The sequence below is a fragment of the Chiloscyllium plagiosum genome, chromosome 17 (genome assembly GCF_004010195.1).
Source record: "Chiloscyllium plagiosum isolate BGI_BamShark_2017 chromosome 17, ASM401019v2, whole genome shotgun sequence".
Lineage (NCBI taxonomy): Eukaryota > Metazoa > Chordata > Chondrichthyes > Orectolobiformes > Hemiscylliidae > Chiloscyllium > Chiloscyllium plagiosum.
In genome coordinates, this window is record NC_057726.1 from 40,815,707 (window position 1) to 40,842,866 (window position 27,160).

At 41.1% G+C, this 27,160-nt stretch overlaps 1 protein-coding gene across 1 annotated transcript in view; it reads right to left on the bottom strand.

The window, feature by feature from the left end:
* Positions 1-27,160, bottom strand: part of LOC122558401 — a 389,098-nt gene that overhangs the window by 346,962 nt on the left and 14,976 nt on the right. The window contains exon 3 of the mRNA XM_043706929.1: positions 13,653-13,702. Within this exon, the coding sequence (XP_043562864.1) occupies positions 13,653-13,689 (37 nt within the window). The 5' untranslated portion in view covers positions 13,690-13,702. The remainder of the gene's footprint in view (positions 1-13,652; positions 13,703-27,160) is intronic.

A 27,160-nucleotide genomic window follows, 5' to 3' on the forward strand; every position in this document is an offset into this window, starting at 1 on the left:
GGAGTTCTACCAATTGCTTATCCCTGTAAAGCTCTCATCCATGTTTATCCTAACTGGTCCACTTCTTCTTCTGGCATATTTTCATTCCCTTCCACTAAGCAAATAATTCATTTATAACTCGAACATTTCTTCATTGTTTATAAAATTTCAATCTTTAACCAAGTTGTACCCTAACATTAAATCTTTCCTTTCACATATTGGCTTTTTTTGTGTGTTTAAAAAAAAGCAATGTTAGCAAAAGAAACTAGGAAGGATGACTCAAACATTTGAACAAAAACACTTTTGAGGAGGTTTTAAAAGGACAGAAAGAATGAAAAGGTAAATGAGGAATGAATACCAGACAGCAGGACGATGCAGCCAAATCTTTGCCACCAACAGGAGTGTGGTGTGGAATTAGAAATGCAGAAGTCAGAATGAAAGGAACAGAAAGCATGGAGATGGAGAAAATTTAGGACTTGGGGAGCTTTAAGTGATAAGGTGGAGCAGAACACTTTAGAGGATCAGAGATAATGTCAAAGATTTTAAAAGTATGTTCACATTGACACAGCTTCAGGCTTTAATTACTCCAGGAACATTCTTGCCTTTCCACAATTCTGCAAAGATATCCTCCCCAACCCCACTCCAATTGAGGAACATTCTGCCCCCACTTTCCGATGAAATCAGAGAAAAGAGTATTAATTGTGAATGTAGTGATTGAAATGAGATCAGCCAGATGAACCTCATAGAATATGAATTCCCTGATAGGGGCTGACAGATAAGAACAAGAGTGTTAGATATCTTCTTCCCTCTGACAGCTGGCTCTAAGGAAGCTGGATAAGAGTCAAGGACTCTCCCTGCATAACTAAGGGATGACTTGGTGATGGGATACCAGACGTGTAGAGTTATTTCAGAGGCAACAAGAGAAAAACATGCTCCTGAAGACATTTGCTTGCAACAGTCGTCTTTGACTTGGGATATGCATTTCTGATAGTATGCCATTATTTGACAAGCTTGGTTTATTTGATATTGCCATTGAAGACTGAACCCAGTATGGGGAAAGAATGCATTATTTTTTCTGGGTAAATTAATTGGGTCAGATAAAAAGCAACAAGTAATTCTCCTGACAGCTTGTGAACCCGCAGCTTTTTTGGTTATTAGGAGACTAACTTTCCCTGAGGCACTAGATACTTCAGCCAGAGAGTGGTGGGCCTGTGGAATTCAGTGCCGCGGAGTGCAGTGGAGGTCAGGATGCTAAATGGCTTCAAGGCCGAGATTGATAAATTCTTGATGTCACAAGGAATTAAGGGCTACGGGGAAAATGCTGGTAAGTGGAGTTGAAATGCCCATCGGCCATAATTAAATGGCGGAGTAGACTCGATGGGCCGAATGGCCTTACTTCCACTCCTATGTCTTATGGTCTTATGGTCTTATACTAAAAGCTTTCAAGAGTTGATGGATTTAGTTAAGGAATATTTTGACCTCAAGCCTCCTCCAATTCTGAGGCGCTATCAATTTTATTTGGCAATTCGAGAACCAAATTGGCTTTGTTGTGGTGTTCTACCTCTGTTACAATCATTACATCCCTCTCCCTCTGAGTCTGAGGATATGTGTCAGTTTTTTTTGTAGCTCCTCCTGAAACACCGGGCCAGGACTTTTGACGAGGTTAAGATGACTGGCAGAGGCATGTGACTTTGGTTTAACCCTTAATGAAATGCTGAGACACTGTTTGGTATGTGGGATTAATAATATCATTGTGCAAAAGCACCCACTAGCTGAAGACCAGCTGGACTTCAAACAGACTCTACAGCTGGCTTTATTATTGGAAAATGGGGGCAAGTGGAGCAAATGAGTTGCAGAGTATTTCTCTAGAAGTGCACACCCTTGTCAGTCTGACTGAGCTTGGGGAACACCACCTAAGTGAAGGCAACTGCATAGCCACACTCGGGACATGGCCTAAACAACGGGACTCTAGGTCAACCCATAGCAAAACACCATAACAAAGTCAAACCTCTGCTGAATGGGAACATTTTTCTTCAGGGTCTGGCCAGTAAGCCATTACAGTTGCTGTAACCAGCATCAGGAATGCTAATGTCAGACACAAGACTCCACTAAGTGAGACAGACAGTTTTCTTTAGTGGACAAAGTTTGATGTAGGAATCATGGGAATGGCTCTCTATGGGTAAGATATTTGGTTGGCTTGGGGTCAAGTCCAGTGACATATAAAGTTTGGATAAGTGTGACAGTTCTGAACAAGTATGTAAACCATACGAAAGCTGAAAACTCGCAAACGATGCAGGAGCAAATTGTACCCAGCTCCTTGAAAGGCTTTCCCACTGTACCGGAGTCTGAGGTCGACACAGCAGATGTTGCTGCCATGAATGCCTGAAGAAGAGAATGAATTTCTTCTGAGACACTCTGGCACAAGAAGCAAGCTATTGTGTTTTAAACACCGCCCACACCAGAAGTAGAACTGCAGGAACCTGACCTGGTGCTAAAACTCCCCAGGAGGAGCTACAAAAAAAAAGGCAAAAGTGAGGACTGCAGATGCTGGAAACCAGAGTTTAGATCAGTGTGGTGCTGGAAAAGCACAGCAGGTCAGGTAGCATCTGAGGAGCAGAAAAATCGACGTTTTGGGTAAAAGATCTTAAGATCATATCCTCAGCCTCAGAGGGGGAGGGATGCAGTGATTGTAACGAGGTCAGCCAGTTGGACTTCATAGAATATGAGTTCCCTGATTGGACCAGATTAATAGCTCCAATCAGGGAGCCCTGGCTGACAGATAAAAAGCGAAGTGTCAGACATCCTGTTCACTCTGCGAGCTGGCTCTGAAGGAGCTGTATCAGTGTCAAGGTCTCCCCCTGTGTAAATAAAGAGTGATTTGGTGATGATACCAGCCTCCATTAAGTTACTTCAGCAAGGTTCTGTGAATGCCTTATGCTAATGTCCAAAAGCCAGTGAGCATTGTTCTGAAAATTTATTGTGTATGCATGAGGTATTAAATTCACAAATCATCTTGTACCATAATAGAGTAGAATGCAGTATTAACTCATAGAGCAAGGATATTTTTGAACATGATCAATTCACCATCCCACCCAGCAGCGTTGTTTGAAAACTCTGTGATACTATGTTTAGTTTCCTCATCTAACTCATTAATAAGTGCATCATTGTCCCTGTACTACTTTCTTTAATTTCCTAGGATGCATTCCGTCAAGACCAGGGGACTTTATTGGTCTTTACCCCCATTAGTTTCCCTAATACATTTTCTCCAGTGATAGTTATTGTATTTATTTCCTCTCCTCCTTTTATCCCTTACTTTTAGCGTCTTCTACTTTGAAAACTGATACAAAGTTCTTGTTCAACTCCTCTGCCATTTCCTCATTTCCCATTATAATTTCCCAGCCTTGCTCTCTAAGGGGCCAATGCTCACTTTGTTGTTTCTATCTTGTTACATAATTAAAGAAGCTCTTTCTGTCCATCAGATAATGGCCAAATCAGCAAGAGAAAGTTCAAACACTTCCTTTTGGTAGCCAATGTCATTGCCATTATTGAATCTTCTATCATGGGAGTCCACCATTGAACAGTAACTTAACTGTAACAACCACATGCATACTGTGGTTACTCGAGCAGTCCAGAGGCTGGGTATGCTGTGAAGAGGTGCTTACCTAACTCTCATAGCTTTGTCACCACCAACATAAGTGAGGAGTAAGATTGAATATTCTTCAATTGCCTGGATAAGTTTAGCTCCATAACACTCAAGAAATTCAACACCATCCAAAATGAAAAGATTACTTCATCAGCAATCAGCACTTTAAACATTTACTTGGAGTCATAGAGCTGTACAGCACGGAAACAGACCCTTCAGTCCAACTCATCCACACTAACCAGGTTTTCTACACAAATCTAGTTCCACCTGCCAGCACCTGGCCCATATCCCTCTAAACCCTTCCTATTCATTTACCCTAGATGCCTTTCAAATGTTGAAATTGTACCAGCCTCCACCATTTCTTCTGGCAACTCATTCCATACACGCACCACTCTATATGTGAAAAAGTTGCCCCTTAGGTCCCTTTTAAAACTTTCCCCTCTGACCTTAAACTTATGCCCTCTAGTTTTGGACTCCCCCACCTTGGGGAAAAGACTTTGTCTATGTATCCTATCCATGCCCCTCATGATGTTACAAACTTCTACAACATCACCCATCAGCCTCCAATGTTCCAGGGAAAACAGCCCCAGCCTATTTGGCTTCTCCCTATAGCTCAAACCCTCCACCCCAGCAACATCCTTGTAAATCTTTCCCAAACCCTTTCAAGTTTCACAACATCCTTCCTATAGCAAGGAGATCAGAATTGTACACAGCATTGGACATAGTATTCAAACAGTGTTCTAACCAATGTCCTATACAGCCACAATATGACCTCCCAACTCCTATACTCAATGCACTGACTAATTAAGGCAAGCATACCAATGCCGCCTTCACTATCCTGTCTACCTGCGATTCCACTTTCAAGGAACTATGAACCTGCAACTCTACAGTCTCTGTTCAGCAACACTCCCCATGACCTTACCGTTAATTGTATAAGTCCTGCCCTCATTTGCCTTTCCAAAATGCAGTACCTCACATTTATCTCAATTGTACTCCACTTGCCACACCTCAGCCATTGGCCCATCTGATCAAGATCCCATTGTACTCTGAGGTAACCTTCTTGGCTCTCTACTACACCTCCAATTTTGGTGCCACCTGCAAACTTACTAACCACATCTCCTGTGTCCAATGTTTGTATCAGCACCTGCACATAGTAAGGACACCATCTACAATGTGCGTTGTAGCAACTTCCGCTGCTCTTTTGAAAGCTTCTAGCAAAGCTGTAATTCTACTGCCTAATACAGTGAAGGAAGCAGATGCATGAGAATACTACCATCTCCAAGACATAGAGTCATACAGCATGGAAGCAGACATTTCAGTCCAACCAGACATCCCAATCTGATCAAATCCCATTTGCCAGCATTTGGCCCATATCCTTCTAAACCCTTCCCATTCATATATCCACTCACCTGCCTTTTAATATGTTGCAGTTGAACTCACCTCCACCACTTCCTCTGGAAGCTCATTCCATACACACAGCACCCACTGCATGAAAACGTTGTCTTTTAGGCTCTTTTTAAAATCTTTACACGCTCACCCTAAGCCTATGGTGAACCTAGTTATGGACTCCCCACCGTGGGAAAAAGACCTTGGCTATTCACCCTATCCATGCCCCTCATGATTTTATAAACCTCTTCAGCCTCCAATGCACCAGGGAAGAGAAGCCCCAACCTCTTCAGCCTCTCAAGTCCAGGCAACATCCCTGTAAAAACCTTTCCAAGTTTAACAACATCCTTCCTATAGGAGGGTGACAAGAATTGTCCACAGTATTCTAAAGATGGCTTACCAATGTCTTGTACAGCTGCAACATTATGTCCCAACTCCTATACTTAATGTTCTGGCCAATGAAGGTAAGCCTACTAAATGCCTTCTTCATCATCTGTCTATCTGCGCCTTCACTTTCAAGAAACTGTGCACCTGAACCTCTAGGTCTCTTTGTTTGGCAACATTCCCCAGGGCTTGATCATTAACTGTATAAATCCCTGCCTTTGTTTGCCTTACTAAAAGGCAACACATCACATTTATCTAAATTAAAATCCATCTGCCACTCCTCACAAATTAGTCCACCTGATCAAGGTCCCTTGATAATCTTCTTCACTGTCCATACACCACCTATTTTGGTGTCATCTGCAAACTTACTCACTATTCTTCCTATGTTCATATCCAAATCATTTATATAAATTATGAAAAGTGGTGAACTCAGCACAGATCCTTCTGATGCACCACTGGTCACAGGCCTCAGTCTGAAAAAAGTCCTCTATCACTCCCCTCTGTCTCCTACTTTCAAACCAATTTTCTATCCAATTGGCTAGCTCCCCCTGGATTTAACCTTACTAATCAGTCTGCCATGGTTCTCCCAATCTCTTCAATAATGATTCATGCTTATTCCCTTAAAGTAAGAGTAGATCTTCAATCCCTGTTCAGTTGAGGGATCTGCTTCAGTCAATATTGCACAGTTCTGCAAGTTTCTCTCTAAACCGCTGTCTGTTTTCTTTAAAGGAAGACAAATTGCATCAGGAACCATTGTCTTTCTATTCCTGTAGCAGCTTCTCAGTCCAATATAGACAGTAAAGTTGCACAATGATTCAATCCCATGCAGCGTAGCAGCTTCACCCAATCCATACAGAGAGAAAAAAAAACTTTTGTTTCAATTTTCTGTTCAAAGTGGCAGATGCTCAGTGAAAGCACTGATTTGTTAGATAGTGAACAGATCACGAATCTCATTGGTGCCACTTCACTCACCACAGGAAATCACATCAGTGGAAATCAAAGAAGAAAATGAAAATCTTTATCAATAAATATTAAAATACAGAAGCACTTACTTTATAGACAGAACACTGAGTGGAAAGATTGAACAATTCTGACAGAAAAGCTTTATAACGCATTGTTAGATAAAAATGACATTACCTAGGGATTTTCAGAAGACCTTAATTGAAGACAGGTTGAGAGGGTTCATAATTATTCCAAAATGTTTGACATTTACGTTCTTTAAAGTGTTATCACCAGATCTGATCTCAATATCCACAAACAATAGCAGCTCCAAATACTTGTAGCAATCAAATTAAATAGCAATGTTAAATAATATGCAAACAAAATTACTTAATTTAATATATTAAAAAAAAAGCACAAAGTACCTAGTAACACTGTACAGATATAATCATTTTTGTGATCTTTATAAGAAAAATACAGGACTGGAGTTTTTTTTAAACTGGGTATCCAGCTAAGTGCTGTCAAGCTTTTCGTTGACTTATGTCAAAACAAATTCAGCTTGTGACAGTGTCTTGATGATAAATTTCAACAGCCAAAATACAGAATCAAAAACAATTAGTATGAAGTGTGACTGAATGTTGTATACAAACAATGGCTTTAAACATGAAGCCAGGTACAATTCAGGGATATCCAACGTGCACCCTTCTTCAAGCCCTGGACAGAAGACACAAAATGAAAGCCTCAAGGCAACCATCATTATTATTCTGCTGGTATCTGTATTAATCTCATACTGTTATAGTATTGATGAAATGGAATCTTTTGAAGTATATGATATTGGCCTGCTATTAGGTAACATGCTGACCGTACAGATGCCCAAAGATGAATTGCATTATTAGGAATATAGCTTTCTAGCATTAGTGTTTAAATGTTATGTGATACAACTGATGTCAGTTAAGAATTGACTAGATTTGTTGTGGGTAGAATTGGTACTGCGGATGCTGGAAATCAAGAGTCTAGATTAGAGTGGTGCTGGAAAAGCATAGCAGGTAAAGCAGCATCCAAGGAGCAGGAAAATCGACGTTTGGGCAAAAGCCCTTCATCAGGAATGAAGAAAGGGAGCCTCCAGGAGAGAGAGATAAATGGGAGGGGTGTGGGGCTGGGGAGCCAAGAGTACAATAGGTGGACGAAGGTGGGGATGAAGGTGATAGATCAGAGAGGAGGGTCAAGTGGATAGGTGGGAGGGAAAATTGGGGACAGGTCATGATGATGGTGCTGAGCTGGAAGGTTGGAACTGGGGTAAGGTGGGGGGAGGGGAAATGAGGAAATTGGTGAAATCCACTCAACAAAAACAACTCCAGCTCTTTGTTGACATCTCGCCATCTAGATGTCTTAGACAACTTAGTTCTATGTAAGAGCCAGACTTTATAAAATATCTTAAAGTAAGGGAACACTTAAGAGGCAGTGATCATAATTGGGAAGTCGCTGTTGTAACCCCCTTGTTCAAGAAAGGATCAAGACAAAAGATGGAAAATTTTAGGCCGATTAGCCTAACCTCAGTTATAGGTATAATTCTAGAATCCATCGTTAAGGATGAGATTTCTAAATTCGTGGAAGTGCAGGGTCGGATTAGAACAAGTCAGTATGGATTTAGTAAGGGGAGGTCATGCCTGACAAACTTGTTAGAATTCTTTGAAGAGGTAACAAGTAGGTTAGACCAGGGAAACCCAGTGAATGTTATCTGTCTAGACCTCCAAAAGACCTTTGATAAGGTGCTTCACAGGAGGCTGCTGAGTCGGGTGAGGGCCCATGGTGTTCGAGGTGAGCTACTAGCATGGATTGGGGATTGGCTGTCTGACAGAAGGCAGAGAGTTGGGAAAAAGGTTCTTTTTCAGAATGACAGTTGGTGATAAGTGGGGTCCTGCAGGATTCAATGTTCGGGCTGCAGCTGTTCAGTTTATATATGAAATTTGTCGATGATTCAAAGTTAGGCAGACAGGCAGGTAGTACTGAGGAGGTGGGGAGAATGCAGAAAGATTTAGACCGTTTAGGAGAGTGGTCCAGGAAATGGCTGAGTAAATTCAATGTGAGCAAGTGCGAGGTCTTGCAGTTTGGAAAAAAGAATACAGGTGGGGACTATTTTTTAAATGGTGAGAAAATTCATAAAGCCAAAGTACAAAGGGATCTGAGAGTGCTAGTCCAGGATTCTCTAAAGTTTGATTTGCAGGTTAAGTCCATGATTAAGAAGGCAAATGTAATGTTGCCATTTATCTCAAGAGGGTTGGAATATAAAAACAGCAACATGCTTCTGGGACTTTATAAAGCTCTAGTTAGGCCCTATTTAGAATACTTTGTCCAATTTTGAGCCCCATACCTCAGGAAGGACATACTGGTACTGGAGTGGAGTCCAGCGGAGATTCACACAGATAATCCCTGGAATGGTAGGCCTACCATATGATGATCGGCTGATGATCCTGGGATTGTATTTGTTAGAGTTTAGAAGGTTGAGGGGAACTTTAATAGAAACTTACAAGATAATGCATGGCTTAGAAAGGGTAGACGCTGGGAAATTATTTCCGTCAGGCGGGGATACTAAGACTCATGGGCACAGCCTTAGAGTTAGAGGGAGTCAATTTAGAAGGGAAATAAGGAGACAATTCTTCAGCCAGAGAGTGGTGGGCCTGCAGAATTCATTGCCACAGAGCGCAGTGGAGGCCGGGTCATTAAATGTCTTCAAGGCAGAGATTGATAAATTCTTGATCTCGCAAGGAATTAAGGGCTATGTGGATAGTGTGGGTCAGTGGAATTGAAACGCCCATCAGCCATGATTAAATGGCGGAGTGGACTCGATGGGCCAAATGGCCTTGCTTTTACTCCTATGTCTTATGGTCTTGTAGTCTTACCATGCCAGTCCTACTGCTGGGATTTCACTTGAGCTTCCATCTTGCTCAACTGCATCAAACAAACACTGCTTATGAGCTTTTCAATCTCCATTTTCTCAGCCATATTTAAGTAGTAATGCTCATAGGCCTCTTCAAAGCTCCCCTTATGTCTTCCTTGTACACAGAGCCAGCAACCTTTTCAAATAAAACCTCAAAGAACTGCAGATGCTGCAAATCAGAAATAAAACAGCTAAAGTTGCTCGAAAAGTCAGCAGGTCTGGCAGCATCTGTGAAGAGAAATCAGAGTTAACGTTTTGGGTCTGGGGTGACCCTTCCTCAGAACTGATGGTAGTTCGGAAAATGCCGGTTTATACACTGAAGACAGGGTGGGAAGAAGTGTTAAGGAGTAAACTTTGCTAGGAATCAGCCCAAAGAGAGAGAAGGACCATTAGACAGACAGAGGAGTGGATAAGGATCTGGCTAGGAGAGCGAATGACTGTTAATGGGGACTGTTAGTGGCTAACAATGGGTAATGTGTAATAACAGACTGTGATAACAAGGTCTGGTGTGTGCTGTAGGGGGCTAGGACATGGGAGAATTCAGGTCCTAAAATTATTGAACTCAATATTGAGTCTGCATTGTCCCCATGTGGAAATAAGGTGTTGTTCTTCCAGCTCAATGAACTCTTCTGTCATCTTTGCCTCAGCATTAATTTCTTTGGGCAAAGGTCCTCTCTCCATCCCTCAGACCGCTGCACCCAGCTCTAACACTCTCCCTCCACCTGAACCCCTTCCTCTAGCATTCTGCCTGTACTCAATCTGTTAATCAAGAACTGTCAACGTGATATTGGTCGCTTCAATTTCTCTGTCCCCATTACCAAATCCAACCTAACTCCCTCCGAATTGACTGCAATCCATGTGGTTCGATCCAGCCCCAATTTTGTTATTACACCTGTGGATAAGGGTGGTGGCTGTTGTAGCCTGGTGGACTGATTCTACATTGCAGAGGATCAGCACCAGCTCTCAGATACCTCCTTCTAGACCATGACTCCACCATGGCCATCAGGCCATTGTATCAACTACAATCACTGACCTCATTTCATCTTGTGATCTCCCCCCCCCCCCCCCACCGCCTCCACTGCTTCCAAGCTGATAGTGCCCAGCCCCATACAGCTCGCTTCTACCTCCTTCTGAAAATCCACAAACTGGTCTGCCCGGTCAGACCCATTATTGCTGCCTGATCCTGCCCCACAGAACCCATCTCTTCCTACCTTGACTCAGTCTGTTCTCTCCTGGTCTTGTCGCTGCCCATGTACATCGCGATTCCTCTGATGCCTTAATCCAGTTTCAGAATTCCCTGTTTGCGGGCTCCAGCTGCCTCCTCTTTACCATGGACATATATGTCCATCACCTATCAGGATGGTCCCAGGGTTCTCTGCTTCTTCCTAGGGCAAAGGCTTGAACCATTCCCATCCACCACCATGCTCCTCTTCTTGGCCGTGCTTATTCCCACCCCCAACTTCTCTCTTAACTCATTTTCTTCAGGTCAGAGGGGTGGTCATGGGCATTCGCATGGGCCCCAGTTATGCCTGTCTCTTCATGGAGTATGGGGGAACATGCCTTGCTCCAGTCTTATTCCAGCCCCGACCCACAACTCTTTCTCCGATATATCAATATCATTGGTGCTGCTTCCCTCTCTTGTCTGGAATTAGAAAAGTTCATCAATTTCGTTTACAATTTCCACTCCGCTCTCACCTTCCCCTGGTCCACAACTGACTCCTCCTTTTGCTTCTTCAACATGTCTGTTTCCATTTCCGGGGACAGACTGGCCACTAATATCCACTATAAACCCCAGACTCCCACAGCTACCTGGACTATACCCTGCTTCCTGCAAATACTCCATTCAATTCTCGCAGTTCCTCCATCTCTCGCATATGTTCTAATGAGGCCAACTTTGATAAGGTAATCTCCGAAATGTCCACCTTCTTCCTCAACCAAGGATTCCCCAACACTGTTGTTGACATGGCTTTCCACCGGGTCCAACTCTCTTCCCTCTTGCAGCAGTGAGAGGGTTCCGCTTGTACTCACCTACCATCCCACCAGCATCCACATCCAGAAGATCATCATCAGCCACCATTTCCACTGCCTCCAGCGAGATACCATCACCAACACATATTCCCTCAACCACCTTCCACAGGGATCATTTCCTCTGGGACACCCTGGTCCACTCTTCCTTCACTTCTGACACCTTCCTTCAGACCCAGGGCACCTTCCATGCAGCCACCGAAGGTGTAACACCTGCCCATTTACCTCCTCCCTCCTCATTATCCAAGGGCCCAGACATACCTTCCAGGTGAAGCAGCACTTTACTTGCACTTGTCACAATCTAGTCGACTGCATTCACTGCCCACAATGTGGCCTCCTCTACATTGGGGAAGCGAAGCGTAGACTGAGTGATCAATTCGCAGAACATCTACGTTGAGCTTCCAGTTGCCTGCCACTTTAACACAGCACCCTGTTTCCTGGCCAACATCTGTGCCTCAGGCTTGCTGCAGTGCTCCAGCAAAGCTCAGCATTAGCTGGAAGGACAACACCTCATTTTCCCTTGGGGACCCTGCAGCCCTCCGGACTCAATATCAAGTTTAATAATTTTAGGGCCTGAACTCCTCCATGTCCTAGCCCCCCACCACATACACCAGGCCTTGTTATCACAGTTTGCTATTACACACTACCTATTGTTAGCCACCAACAGTCTCCATTAACAGCTATTAACCATCCTAGCCACATTGTTATCCACTTCTCTGTCTGTCCAACTGCTCTTCTCTCTCTTCAGGCTCTATCCCTTACCAGCATTTACTCCTTACCCCTGCCCCCCACCCTATCTACTGCATATAAACAACAATTTCATAGCTACCATCCATTCTGAGAAAGGGTGACCCTGCTCAGGCTGATGTCTCTTCACAAGAGCTTTTCCAGAAACTTCTGTTTTTGCAGCAACCTTTCCATTCTCTCAGGTCCACAGGATTTCATTTGATTCATGACTCAAATACATAGCGGCCTACTAATTCCTTGAACTTCTTCCTTAAACAGCACAGAGCCATCCAACTGCTCTTGACTGATCACTGAGTTCTCTGCACAGAATCAATGTAATTCAGCCATCCCAGCAGCACTGCTAACTCCAAACGGTCCTAACAATGCTCTGAGTTAGATAGTTAGCACTCCCAAGAGGATTGAGAAAGGTGAAGATTGCAACAGGCAGTCAGCATCGCTGAGAGGAACGGGCAAGGTAACAGTTGTCGTCAGTGTCAGGAAGAGGAGCCAACATCACCAGGACATGCGGATGAGATGTGGATCCGGGGACAGCCAGTTCAACGACCTCGCCTCCACCATTTTCTGAAACTAGGACTTCCAAAGTCATACAACCCTCTGAGAGAAAGCATTCACCCCATCTTGATCCTGAAAGGGCAATCCCTAATTTTAAAATACAGCCTCTTAGTTCTGGACTGACCCATTAAAGAAAGCATCTTTTCTGCATTGACCTTCACAAGATCACTCAGAGACTTACACACTTCAAGCAAGTCACCATTCACTCTCTTCAACTCCACTGGAAACAAACCAAGCCGTCCAACTATTTTTAATGAGACATTTATTCCTGGTGACCCTTCCTCAGAAATATTAACTTTGATTTCTCTTCACAGTTGCTGCCAGACCTGCTGAGCTTTTCCAGAAACTTCTGTTTTTGCAGCAACCTTCTCACTCTCTCAGCTCCACAGGATTTCATCTGATTCCCGACTGTTTTTAGTATAAACATGAGGATGTTATGCATCATTTATATATGGTATTGATGAGATAACTTCTTGAATACAATGTGCAGTTTTGGGCTCCTTATTTAAGGAAGGATGTGAATGTGTTGCAGGTGGGTCAGAGAAGATTAACGAGATTGATACCTGGAATGAGGTGGTTGTCTTATTAAAAATAGGTTGGATAGCTTGGCTTGTGGTTCTTGCGGTTTTTATCCTCACATTTTTGTTCGATTCCTCTCGTAATATATGCACCATCTTCATTTTGTTCCATATTTGCTTATGACCATTTTATGACATATATACCAAAATACCTAAATCCCCCAACACCTCGAAATTCTGCAATTGTTCTCTCCTTAAGTAATGCTCCACTTTTTAATTCTTGCTGCCAAAATGAACAACTTCAATTTTGCCACATATACTCCATTTGCCAGATTTTCACTGACTCAATTAATCTATCGATATCCAGCTGCAACCTCTGTCTTCTTCACAATACACTTTCCTATCCATCTTCACGTTGTTGTCTCTGAAATTAGCCACCGTGTCTTCACTCTTTTTATCAAAAATATTGGTGTAAGTTGAGGCCCAGTATAGACTGCTGCAGGTCAGCATAGCAACAATTGCAGAAATGTTTTTTACTTACCACTGAATGTCCTCTTCAATTGCCAAATGATAAACATTCAGCTTGAATTTCTGAAAATAAAACACACTTGTAAGAGTTCACTTTAAAGGAAATTCTAAAATGTCAAACACAGGTGCTGTGCTTATATTAGTTGGCGATATTCTTTGTATTCAAAGTTTGTGCGAAGATTTGTAGCTCGGGTGCTCGCTGTTGTGGTTCTGTTCGCCGAGCTGGAAGTTTTTGTTGCAAACGTTTCGTCCCCTGGCTAGGCGACATCCTCAGTGCTTGGGAGCATCCTGCGAAGCGCTTCTTTGATGTTTCCTCCGGTGTTTATCGTGGTCTGTCCCTGCCGCTTCCGGTTGTCAGTTTCAGCTGTCCGCTGTAGTGGTTGGTATATTGGGTCCAGGTCGATGTGTTTGTTGATGGAGTTTGTGGATGAATGCCATGCCTCTAGGAATTCCCTGGCTGTTCTCTGTCTGGCTTGCCCTATGATAGTAGTGTTGTCCCAGTCGAATTCATGTTGCTTGTTGTCTGCGTGTGTGGCTACTAAGGATAGCTGGTCGTGTCGTTTCGTGGCTAGTTGATGTTCATGTATGCGGATTGTTAGCTGTCTTCCTGTTTGTCCTATATAGTGTTTTGTGCAATCCTTGCATGGTATTTTGTACACTACATTCGCCAAACACGGATACCCGCGCAACTTCATCAACAGATGACTAAGCAACATGAATTCGACTGGGACAACACTACTATCATAGGGCAAGCCAGACAGAGAACAGCCAGGGAATTCCTAGAGGCATGGCGTTCATCCACAAACTCCATCAACAAACACATCGACCTGGACCCAATATACCAACCACTACAGCGGACAGCTGAAACTGACAACCGGAAGCGGCAGGGACAGACCACGATAAACACCGGAGGAAATATCAAAGAAGCGCTTCGCAGGAGGCTCCCAAGCACTGAGGATGTCGCCTAGCCAGGGGACGAAACGTTTGCAACAAAAACTTCCAGCTCGACGAACAGAACCACAACATTCTTTGTATTAGTTTTCTGATCTAAATTAATCTATAACTTCATAGGTTTGCCCTGAGACAGGTTTATAAGGAAATCTTATGCAATGGAAATTTTAACCTGTATTTTCTATGTAAATTACTTCACAGTAAAAAAAGTAAAATCATCAAACCTCATAATTCTGATTTGAAACGGAACAAATTGCACAGCATTTAAATCAGGAGCTGAGAATGAAAATGCAAGTGAGCATTTTGGATGCAACTGCCAAGTCAGAATGTGGGAAGTACAATTAGTTTTAAATTCATACAGCATTCATAAATCATTGGGAAAATTCAGTATTGACAGAAAAAACATATGCAAGAGACCATAACTGTTGAAATTCAATGTAAAAATAGAGAGTATCAGGTCAGCCTAAAGGCAAGAAATCAGTTTGTTATAGATTTATAGCCTTATAATCAAACTTTTTGAAGGATCCTCACTAAAGTGTAGATTTGAAGGGTGTAACAATTTTCCACTGATTTTATCAGTACACTTCACAGAATTAACTGAACCAGTGCAGGAAATTTAAACTGAGCAAGTAACAGCCAAAATCACTTCTGCTGTGTTTTCTCCAAACTTTGAGCTGGCTCAAGATTTAAGAATCAGGCCTTATCCTGACTGTCTGAGCCCTCCCCATCCCTCCGCACTTCACCTGCTCACACTCCCCAATCTCCCCCCATTCCACTCCACCATCTCTGCACTAGAGGCTCAACTCTCTTTTGGTTAGGGAAGGCTCTTCAAATTGCTCTAATTTTGTTAAACACACAAATACTGATAAAGTTTTACATAAAAGTTACTAAGCTACCAAGTTAGCATTGGTTGATAAAACTATTAAACTGCTCTCTATTGCTTCTTGAGTCATTTCCAGTAATTTTAAAGGTGTTTGTTCATGGCAGATGCTCAGCACTGTCATTAAAATGCTTCTTTTGCTGGTCATTCTATTTCAGCCAAACTTAGGAAAAGTAGAATGTTACCACCTTTAAATGCATCAATTCAGGTTTCTTGCAAGAAAGGAAAATTAATTACCATCTCTTGATACCCAACTTTGCTGGTTCATTGAAACTTTTACATTGGCTGATTTTGCAAATGCATTCAAAAATAGAAATACTACCTGCAGGCCTTGTGACTGAATTTAAGCTTGGTTTCTTTAAAGATGCAGCACAGCATGGATTTTTTTGGTGGCTGCAGACATGATCAAGAATAGTTTCCAAAACAGTGAATATCCATCCCAAACTAATTTTCCTGACCCTGCTTAGTCATTCTTTGCAACATGAGATCTGTCAGTCACCAAGAGATTCGGTTTCAGGGTTTATGTCTTTTAGAAGGGACGTGAAGAGATAACTTGTTTATCAGTATCACAACTGACTAACAGGTAGGTGCAATGCCCATCATCCAGTTATGATAATGCAAAATTAGCCAGACTAATCAGCTAATTAGGGGAAGCGATGGTCTAGTGGCACTGTCACTGGACTATTAATCCAGAGACCCAGTTAATGTTCTGGGGGATCTGAAAAGTTCAATAGTCGCCTGGATTTAAGAATTTAATGATGCCAACTATCAGGAAAAAAAAACATTTGGCTCACTAAGTCCTTTAGGGAAGGAAACTACCATCCTTACCTGGTCTGGCCTATATGTGACTCAAGACCCACAGTAATGTTATTGATTCTTCATTGCCCTCTTGGCAATTAGGGATGAGCTTAGCCAATGATGTCCATATTCCATGAATGAATTAAAACAAAACCTAATTGTTTAGATCTGCCTTGGATAACATCACAGCTACAATATTGGTTGACAATTTCCAATGGTTTAGACTGGTACTGGGGAAGGCCACCAGAACTGTACACAGTACTCCAAAATGGCCTCACTGATATCCTATATAACTGCAACATGTCCCAACTCTGATACTCAATGGTCTGAGCAATGAAGGTAAGCATGCCAAATGTCTTCTTCATGCACCCCTAAGTCTGTCTGTTTGAAAACACTACCTACTTGCAGTCCCTACATGGTAACGTTAGATGTTTCATGTGCAAAGGCACCCAGGTTTCGCTGTGTCACACTATTCTGCAGCCTCCAAAAGAAAATGACTCTCCATTTAAATAATACTCTGTCCTTCTGATCTTTCTGCCAAAGTGGACAATTTCATACTTTTCTAAATAATATTCCACCTGTCAATTTTTTGCCCACTCAGTTAACTTAGTTACATCCATTTTCACACTCTTTATATAGTCCTTCAAACTAGTTTTCCTACTTATCTTTGCTATAGCCAGTAAATTAGGCCCCCTTCACAACAGCCGTGTTGTCAGTATGCTTCTCTTCCCTATTGTGCCTGATCTCATTTATGCATGCTACAAAATCAATGAACTTCTTGGATAATTGGAAGGGCTGAGGGTTTTCACTTACTGTCTTATATGTTACCATACCTGCCTCACTCACAGTGACACCCTTCCATTGACTGTAGATGAAATCAGAAGTAATTAACTGAACGAGCATGATTGCCTCCTAAAACAAAAGGTGCCTTGGTAACTTTCAAACTCAGATTCCAACGCATGAACTTGAAGTTGAAATTGCTTGAGCTGCAGTCACTTGCAGTATCTATGATTTGGAGGTGCTGGTGTTGGACTGGGGTGTACAAAGTTAAAAATCACACAACCCCAGATGATGGTCCAACAGGTTTATTTGAAAGCATTGCTGTGGACACAACCACCTGATGAAGGAGTAGCGTGCCAAAAGCTAGTGTTTCCAAATAGACCTGTTTGACTATAACCTGGGGTTGTGCGATTTTTAACAGTATCCATGGTTGCCAAGGGTCACACTGGAATGTACTGCATCAACATTCTACTCTCACAACACATCCCCAGCCCTGCCATTTTTACTATGTTGCATTGAACCATTAGGCTCAACTTTAAATAGACGACAATGATTATCTGTAGTTGTATCATGGACTTTAACTAGTTAGCTATAAATTTAATACAATATGGCCAAAAACGGTCACATTTTGCCAAAGTTTTGACAGAACGTGCCTTTTCCAAGCAGTACTTGTGTTCTGTACTACAAAATGACTATTTAAAACAATATTTCTATCTTCCCAGTATCAGCTTAAACTTCTGCTCATGTTTAGGAGAAAAACAAATTCAAAGCTCAACAGTCAATCAACCAGCCGCTCACCTAATTAATACACCCAGGCCTCAGCTTTCAGGCTTCATTACTTCTCGTTCTGTCTTGGAAAACTCTTTTGTAAAATGAAGGAACAGTACCATCTCCCTCAATGCCACAAATTCTCAGAGATAAGCAACTGATCTTGTAGCACTCAATTACCATTATTTACTTTGTGCATTTGCACAACACCTTATATTGGTACTGGTTGAAATTCCAGAGACATATGTCAGCCCTAGCTGCCTAAGGAATCAATTCACACTAGTTACTGCACTAACCAGCTGTAGATGTCAGTGTGACACAATGAAATTGAAAAAAATTAATTATGGATGTAGGTTTGCTTGCTGAGTGGAAGGTTCATTTTCAGACGTTTCATCACCATAATAGATAACATCTTCAGTGAGCCTCCAGACAAAGCACTGCTGGGGTTTCCTGATTTCTATTTATATGTTTGGGACCCAAGGAAACCCAAATATATAAATAGAAAGCAGAAAACACCAGCAGTGCTTCGTCCAGACGCTCACGAAACATGGTGAAACGTCTGAAAATGAACCTTCCAGCTCAGCGAGCAAACCTACATGCAGAACCTCAACATGAGCTATAAATATTCTCAAAACTCACCAACATTAATTAAATCACAGTGAGCTGTCCAGAATAACGTGAAATTATTTTGCTTTCCTAATCTCCAGTGTCTTCACTTTTTTTAAAAACAATTGTATATTTTTCTGGAGTTAGAATAAAGAACAGTGCAGCAAAGGAACGGGTCCTTCAGACCACCAAGACTGCACTGACACAGTTTAGTATGCCCTTCTAAACTAAAAACCTTTTGCCTCTCTGTCATCCATAAACTTCTATTCCCTGTCTATTCGTATATATCTGTACGAAGCCCCTTAAATGTTGCTATTGTATCTGCCTCCACCACGTCCTCTGGCAGCACATTCCAGGCACTTACCACCCTCTGTATGAAAAAAAGTCTACCTCTCACATCTCCTTTAAACTTACCTCCTTTTACCTTAAACCAATGTCCTCTAGTAATTGACATTTCTACCCCAGGAAAAAGACACTGACAGTCCATTTTATCCATGCCTCTCATAATTTTGTAAGCTCCTAACAGGTTGCTCCCTCATCCTCCAAGGTTCAAGTGAAAACAAACCAAGCTTGTCCAATCTCTCATCATAGCTAACAGTAGAATGCCCAATAGTGGAATGAAAATCATGTTGCCAAATAATTTAAAACTATATTTTAGCTTAGCTATTTTTCCTTTCTGAATAGAATGCTAGTTTTATACAGAATATGCTATCTTATGAAATTATTATGCGATTACAGTGACTCCATTAAAATAAATTACATTTGACCAGGCTCCCTAACAAAAGCAGCTGGTATTTATCTGGTATATTTGACATACCAAACATTCTACAGAGTGTCAGAAAGGAAAGCCCTTTTTTTTTCCCTTGGCCATCTTTTACTTCTAAGTCTTAAAATCAATGACATATAATCTCGATCTTAATGAATCCAGTGAAATGAAATCAGTTTGCAATAAAGTTTGCAATTAACCCATCATGGCTGGAAATCTCGAACAACTGAAAATGTTGCAGAGCGACATATAAAATGCAAAGTGCTTAACTTTGGTAAGAAGATCACAACAAGACAATACAAAATAAAAGCGGTCATGGTTCAAGGACATGGGGTAAATCACTTCAGACTGAGATAAGAAATTTCCTCACTAGAGAGTGGGGGTTCTGTAGAATTCTCTGCCACAGAAAATGGTTCAGTCCAAAATGTTGAATAATTTCAAGAAGGAGTTAAAAATAGTTCTTAGGACGAAAGGAATCAAAGGGCATGGGACAGGGTGTTGAGTTCAATAATCGACCGTGATCATATTTGATGGCAAAGCAAGTCTGAAGGGCCAACTCTTGCTTCTCTATTCTATGTTTCTATGTAGCAGTTCTAAAGGGGCTAGGGGACCTGGTGCATGTGTGTATAAATATTGAATGTGGCAGGACAGGTTGACAGGGTGGTTAATAAGGGATATAGTCCTGTGTTTATTAATAGAAACCTAGAAAACAAGATCAAGGAGATTGTGTTAAACTTGCATAAAACACTGCTGTACTTCAACTGGAGTTTTGTGTCTAATTCAGAGTCCCCCACTTCAGGAAAATTGTAAAGCCATTGGAGACCATGCAGCCAGGATTCATGAGAATGATTTCAGGGATAAGGAAATTCAGTTGCGAAAATAGACTGGGGAGTTTGAGACTATTTTCCTAGGAGAAAAGAAGGCTAAGAGGAGATTGATGGAATTGATGAAAATAATGAGAGTACTGCTCAGAGGCAAATAGGGAAAAAAAAATTCCCTCTCATGAAAGAATAGAGGTTGAGATAGCACAGGTTAAAGTAAAATGGCAGAAGAAGCAATTGCAACAGGAGGAAACCCTGGTTCATTGTGTGAGTGATTCGGATCTGGATAGCAATGCCAGGCAATGTAGTGGTGACAGGCCCAATCAAGTAATTTAAAGGCTGTTAAATGGTTCCCTGATAAAGAATAAATGTACAGGATTAGGAGGAGAAGGTGGGGAAATTTTAATACATGAATTTTTCATTGAGAGCGCTAATGCAGCCACAAGAGGCTGAATGGTTTTCTTCCGCATTGGAACAATTCTGTAATATAAAGCGGGATGACGGGACACAAGGAGGTAAGTTATTGTTTCACCTGTAGCACTGGGAATGGAAGATGAACAAGTCCCTCTTTATGACTTGACAGAAAAAGGTACAATTGCAACATTTGAGAGGCATTTGGATGGGTATATGAATAGGAAGGGTTTGGAGGAATATGGGCCAGGTGCTGGCAGGTGGGACTAGATTGGGTTGGGATATCTGGTCGGCATGGACGGGTTGGACCGACGGGTCTGTTTCCATGCTGTACATCTCTATGACTCTATTTCAAATAGGCAGATGTTGAATAGTTGGGATTTCTGGTTCTTGAGAATGTTAAAAGTTTAAGGGCCTTTTTTTCAAAACCAGAGATGGTTGAAAACAGCCATGATAAAGATTTTCCCCATGAAGCAATCAAAAGAATAAAATGCTTAGTTAAAGCTGTAAAAAGACAGAGAAAAGATATTTGCACAAGGACCCTTTATTATCGTGAAGGGTGTAGTCCAAGTTGAATGAAATAGGAGAAACAGAGATCTCACACAATTTAATTTGCTCTAATGTTCAGGCTTGAAAGCAATAAACTGAGAAACAAACAGAAAATATAGTGTCTGCTGGTTTTGGCTAGAGTAGTTTAAAAGGTCAACCAATACCAGAAAAGTTCAGAGTGCAAATTAAAGAATTAGTTGAAATGTTAGGTCAAAAGAAGATCAGATTAGTGGATTGAAAGGAAACGTTCAACCAAGAAATCATCCAGTGTTTGATTATCCCTATATGGAAGATATCGCAGAATAGAATATACAATTGGTGCATTTGAGTTATCACTTCAAATGGAAAGACAAAAAAAAAAGTATATTTATATAGACAACTTCATATCCTCAGACTTTATTGCTCATGGTTCTTCAGGACTTCATAATCAACATCATAGGGTTCTAAAAGAAGCTGCTTCACATATAATGGATATGCTGGCTATGATTTTCAAAAGTTACCAAGATTTTAGAATAGCCATAGTGGAATGGAAGTTGGCAAATATAATTCCACTACTAAAGAAATGAGGGAGAGAGAATGAAGGCAACTATACTTCAGCAGCTTTCATTAATCATGAGTTAATTACCAAGATCACTTGCCTTAGATAATCATAATATTTTCAGACAAAGTCAAAATCATTTTCCAATAAAGAACTGAGCTTTTTTTGAGGACAAAGGGGTTTCATAAATGTAATATACTTGCATTTGCAAAAGTAATTCAATAAGATGCTATGCCAAAGGTCCATACACAAGTTAAGGGTTCATAGTTTAGGGGTAATATATTAACATTTATGGAGGATTGGTTAACATACGGGAAGAACAGAGTTAAAAATAAAGACAGCATTTTAAAGTTAGCGGTCAGCGAATTGTGGAGTTGCAAAGCTGGAACCTGATTTAGTTGCAAGCTATGTGAATGATATGGCAAAGATATAACACGTCTTAACTTTACTAACAATACAATGAAAGGCTGCAAAGAAATATGGTCAGTTTGCATCAGTGGGAACAAGTTGATAGATGGAACATAATATGGGAAACTGTGAAGTTACTTAGAACAGGAAAGCAGAACATTTTTTAATAAGACATGAAAGTTATAAAATTTGATGTTCAGAAGAACTTGGACATGTTCATAAAGGGAACACAGACAGTAAAAGTTAGAACATAGGTTCAGCAAGCAATTAGGAAGAGAAATGGCAAGTTGGCCTTAATTGGAGAGGGATTGGAGTACAAGAATAAAGACATCTCATGACAATTGTATGAAGGTTTGGTGACTACCAAGATTTGACAATAAAAGAAAAGAAAAGCCTGACCGAAAGATTAATGAGGGAAAAATTATAGTGGGAGGGAAAATTAGCCATAAACAGGGATACAGATTAGAAGGGTTTCCTTAATTATTTTTTAAAAAGGAAGCATTAACAAAGCGAGCACTAATCCTATTGAAAGGGAGTCTCATAAATTACTAATGGAAAATAAGCAAATGGTGGATTAATTCTGATAATTTGCATTGTAATTCTCTACACAGAGAAGGCCAAGTAACATCTCAGAAGAAGCAATGAATCAGCAAATGGAAGGGAGGGAAGAAATCTAGAAAATTACAACTTAGGGCCTTAAAAGAAGTTTTTTGTTATTCATTCACTGGATGAGAGTGCTGCTGGCTCAGTCAGCATTTATTACCCATCCCAGCGGGTAGTTAAGAGTCAACTACATTGCTGTGGGTCTGGAGTCCGATGTAGGCCAGACCAGGTATGAATGACAATTTCCTTCCCTTAAGGACATTAGTGAACCAGATGGGGTTTTCCAACAATGGATTCTTTGTTAGCCTTTTAATTCCAGATTTTGATTGAATTCAAATACCCCCATTTGCCATGGCAGGACTCAAACCTGGCTCCCCAGAATTACCAAGGTATCTGGATTAACAGCCCTGCAATAATACCACTAGGCCATTGTGACTAGTAAAATAGTTACATTGGTTTTAATTTTCTAAAATTTCCTTACTCAATTTAGTCCCATTAGTCTGGAACATAACAAGTCTAATTCCCTTATTCAAAAAGTGAGGGAGACAGAAAGCATAGACTACAGACAGTTAGCATAACATTTGCGATCAGGATCATGAACATATTTGGGCAGAGTTTAGTGGTTACTTGATGTCTGCTAGCCTTTGTCTACTTCACATTGCTATTTTAGTGCAGACTCGCTGACTTCATTACCCGTTTCAGGCTCCAACCTCTGTATGGTTCACATTGCATTATTAACACAGAAGGAAGGATAAGCAGTGGGAATACTGAACAGTCAAGTGGGTGAATGTGTTACTGTGTGGCTTTGTGCTACGTTAATGTCACATCTGAAGCATGTGTCAGTAACTTCTGTGGCAAACCTACTATATGTGTATCAAGCAAGTGACCTTGTGTGAAAGTAAAAAGGGGAGCACTCTTAAATGGGGTAAAAGGGGCTCCAGACAGTCAGAGGATACACCAGTCAGTCAGTCACGGAGCTTCTGAAGTTCCAGTCCAGGTAGTTGGCCATGGTCAGTCAGGCTCTTAGCCCTATCAGAACATCCAGGGATTCATGTTCTTGCAGTTCAGGGTCAGGATCACAGTCAATCCTTCAACTCAAGTGCAAGCAGTCTGGGGATTACAGGCAGGTCGACTGAGGTGCTGGGAAGACATTAGTCTGGGAGGTGCGTCAGACAGTAAGATGTGCTAAAGCCAGGAAGGCTCCTGTTTACGGAGGATGAGGTGAGTGACAGCCACTGAATGGACACAATATATAAAATACTGAGAGGAGTCGTCTTGCTGCACCCAGGACAGTGCACTGACTCAGGCACTGAATCAGTGTTTAAGCCGGCTTGATCGCACGCTGTTACTTCTAGTGGCAGTCACTGGGGAAAAGAAAAACCCTCCCCTCTACCACCCTGTTTATCAACACTTCTTGATCCCGTCATGCAGTAGTACACAAACTTTCCTTTCCTCCAGGCCATGTCTTGAATATAGTAGCTTAAGAACATCATGGAGGACAGCTCTTGGCTTGCAGAGACTATAATGGTGTACAGCTGGGTTTTAAATGTGGTGTGTCAGAGGTATAAAAGCTGGAAGATCCAGCAATAATGAACGCTTCCACTCTCCGGCTTGTTCAATACCCAATAAAAGAATGCTGAAGGGCCAGTTGCACAATTAATAAGATGAAGAGCAATAGATTGCATGAGAATAATCTCTCTGGGTCATGGCAATTCCCCATACTATGAAACTCATTTGACAAAACACTTCTATTGAAAATGGCAAAATGCCACTCTGTCTCTTAAATGCAGAGGAGAAATATTTTTTCTTATCCTGACCCTTATGTAAAGGGTAATGGTAGAAATTAGGAAAAGTGGTCCAAACTACTCAACAGCAGAAACAGAACTGAATTGGCTGTTTCAGCTACAAGTGTGAACTCTGAGGCAAAGCACAGGAAGTTGCTTTAGAGGATTGTACATGAACAATAACGTAACTGTAAACCAATCAAATGGGCAAATATTGAGTTTTGCATAAAAAGACACAAGGCCAGGTATAAGGGAAGAGCTTGTTTGACCTCTCAGACCACACGCCAAGTGAGAACAAGAAGTCCACATTCAACTGCACATAGGAGGAGACAATGTTCCAGTCAATTGGAACCCCATTAATTAATGGTCAATTGGATCTGACTGTATGCACATCACTGCCTTTCGTAAACATCAAACTTTGCATTTATTTGAATATATCTTAAATCTTTTGGGCTTATTTCAGCTTAGGCGTAACTAGAGTGTATGTAATTATTCCTTAGTCAGATATAGACAGACATCTACAGAGCCATGTGGTCCATTTCTGTTCCTGCTTCTTATGGGCTTATAAAGTGCTACAGTTATTTTATAGGCAATCACAGTACAAGAATTGGTACAACAACATTCCATCAGTAGACACTGAAGTCAGTGTGTTTGGTTTAGCATTGAAGAGAGTGCATGAGGCCTTGGGCAATATTGTGGAAAAAGATCTATGAAGCAATGGCTCCTGGAGATAAAGCAAAGGCAGGTGACTGATCTTAGTGGAAACATAATAGGGAATAGCTCATATGCCAATCTAGACAGTGACTTCAGAATGCACAAAGGCCCTTTCCAGAGGAAATTCTCGAGCAGGAAATTTGAGATTTCTAGATATATTAGTAGATTAGATTAACCCAGAATGCCATTAATCCTGTATTACATTAACTTTGCTTACCCTTCTTGCCAAATTGCGAAAAATTAAAATATTGAAATAATGTATTTTTTTGCTATCTAATGCAGTATTTTTGTTGCTCCAAAATTGAAACTGAAGCAGTGCTTGTGTTAACATATGCATTGCCTCATACTTATAAAGAGACCTCATTTCAGTCTTCTCATTGCCATCAAATGAGCGGCACGGTGGCACAGTGGTTAGCACTGCTGCCTCGCAGCGCCAGAGACCCGGGTTCAATTCCCGCCTCAGGCGACTGACTGTGTGGAGTTTGCACATTCTCCCCGTGTCTGCGTGGGTTTCCTCCGGGTGCTCCGATTTCCTCCCACAGTCCAAAGATGTGCAGGTTAGGTGAATTGGCCATGTTAAATTGTCCGTAGTGTTAGGTAAGGGGTAAATGTAGGGGAATGGGTGGTTGCGCTTCGGCGGGTCGGTGTGGACTTGTTGGGCCGAAGGGCCTGTTTCCACACTGTAAAGTAATCTAATCTAATCTAATCTAATCTAATCTAATCAAATCTGGGTAAATTGCTCCCTCTCTTTCCACATCAAATGTAACCTAAATGCCTATTACAGATCCATACAAGTGAACATCAAGGAAGTATCCTTTTTTTTTCCCTTATGTCTGCTTGAAAAAAGATCCTTTTTTTGTGTTAGGTTTCACTATTTTTTGAAAACCCTGTAAAAAAAACTTCACAACAAGAATTTAAATGTGCACAATTAACTTTGTATCATGTCACTCTACAACATCACCATTATTAGAATTTAGATGCAATATTTCAAACCCTTGACAAAGATAAATCTTTATTGGAGGATTCTTCACAATATGAAAGGAAAATGTTTGACAGCGATTTTTATAGCCTTCTGTAACTGTCTTTTGAAATGATAGCTTTAATAATGTCATGCTATAGGAATGCATTTCATATCTAAATGACAAGGATCTCCATCAGATCTTAGACATATTGCAATTGAAATAACACAGGGATCAATCTTTGGATACCTTATTCACTTACATTCATTCCCATTTACTTGTAAAGTTTCAAAGTTCACTGGCATCCCAATTACCTTCTCATTTATTCCTAACTTTGCTCTGGTTTCTGGTATTACAATCTTAATGGTAAAATGCTCCAGGGTGCAAACTAATACTTACAATTCAGCTACCAGCAATTAAACAAATATTTTTCTTTTGTTGTCCTATTTGAGTAAATGTTGTCCCTGTAACTTGTATATGTCCATTTAAATGTTGTTTGTATACCTACTTTTGTACAATCTCAAAGACTGTTGTGTCAAAATAAATGGAATCATTGCCATTGGGAAAGGTCAATCGACCTGAAGCTTTACCTCTGAACAGAGGGCAATAGCATGAGACCTGACCAAGACTTTCAACATTTGAATGGTTTGGATAGGATAGGATAGAGAGTAGAGAGTATGTCCTCTTGTAAGTGAATCCAAAAATGAAGTCAAATATGGAATTCAAGAGAAAATTCTTTCCTCCAAGTGGTTAGCATGTGGTACTCAGCACCAATGAAAAGAAGTGAGCTTAAATTCTTTCAACAGTAAACAAAACAAATCCATGGGAGAAAGGGACTACAAAGGGATGTGAAAGGTTGAAATGGTGTAAATAGGATTGATATAACCTCAAGCATCAATAAATATTATCACAGAGTAATGGGGTTGAAAGACTTCGCTTTGTGGTGTGGATCTGAGCAACGTTTATCTTATTTGGCACTCATTGTCAACCATCATTTTGCTTTTACAAAATCTAGCTGTCATAGGTTTGGCAAAAACATTTAACCTCACTTTTTATTTAGGTTCAATTTGCAATAAAATCTCAAACTTTGTTATACAATTGTATTACACCACCACCACCAGGGATATATTTCCCTCCCCTCCCCTATCAGCGTTCCGAAAAGACCACTCCCTCCGTGACTCCCAT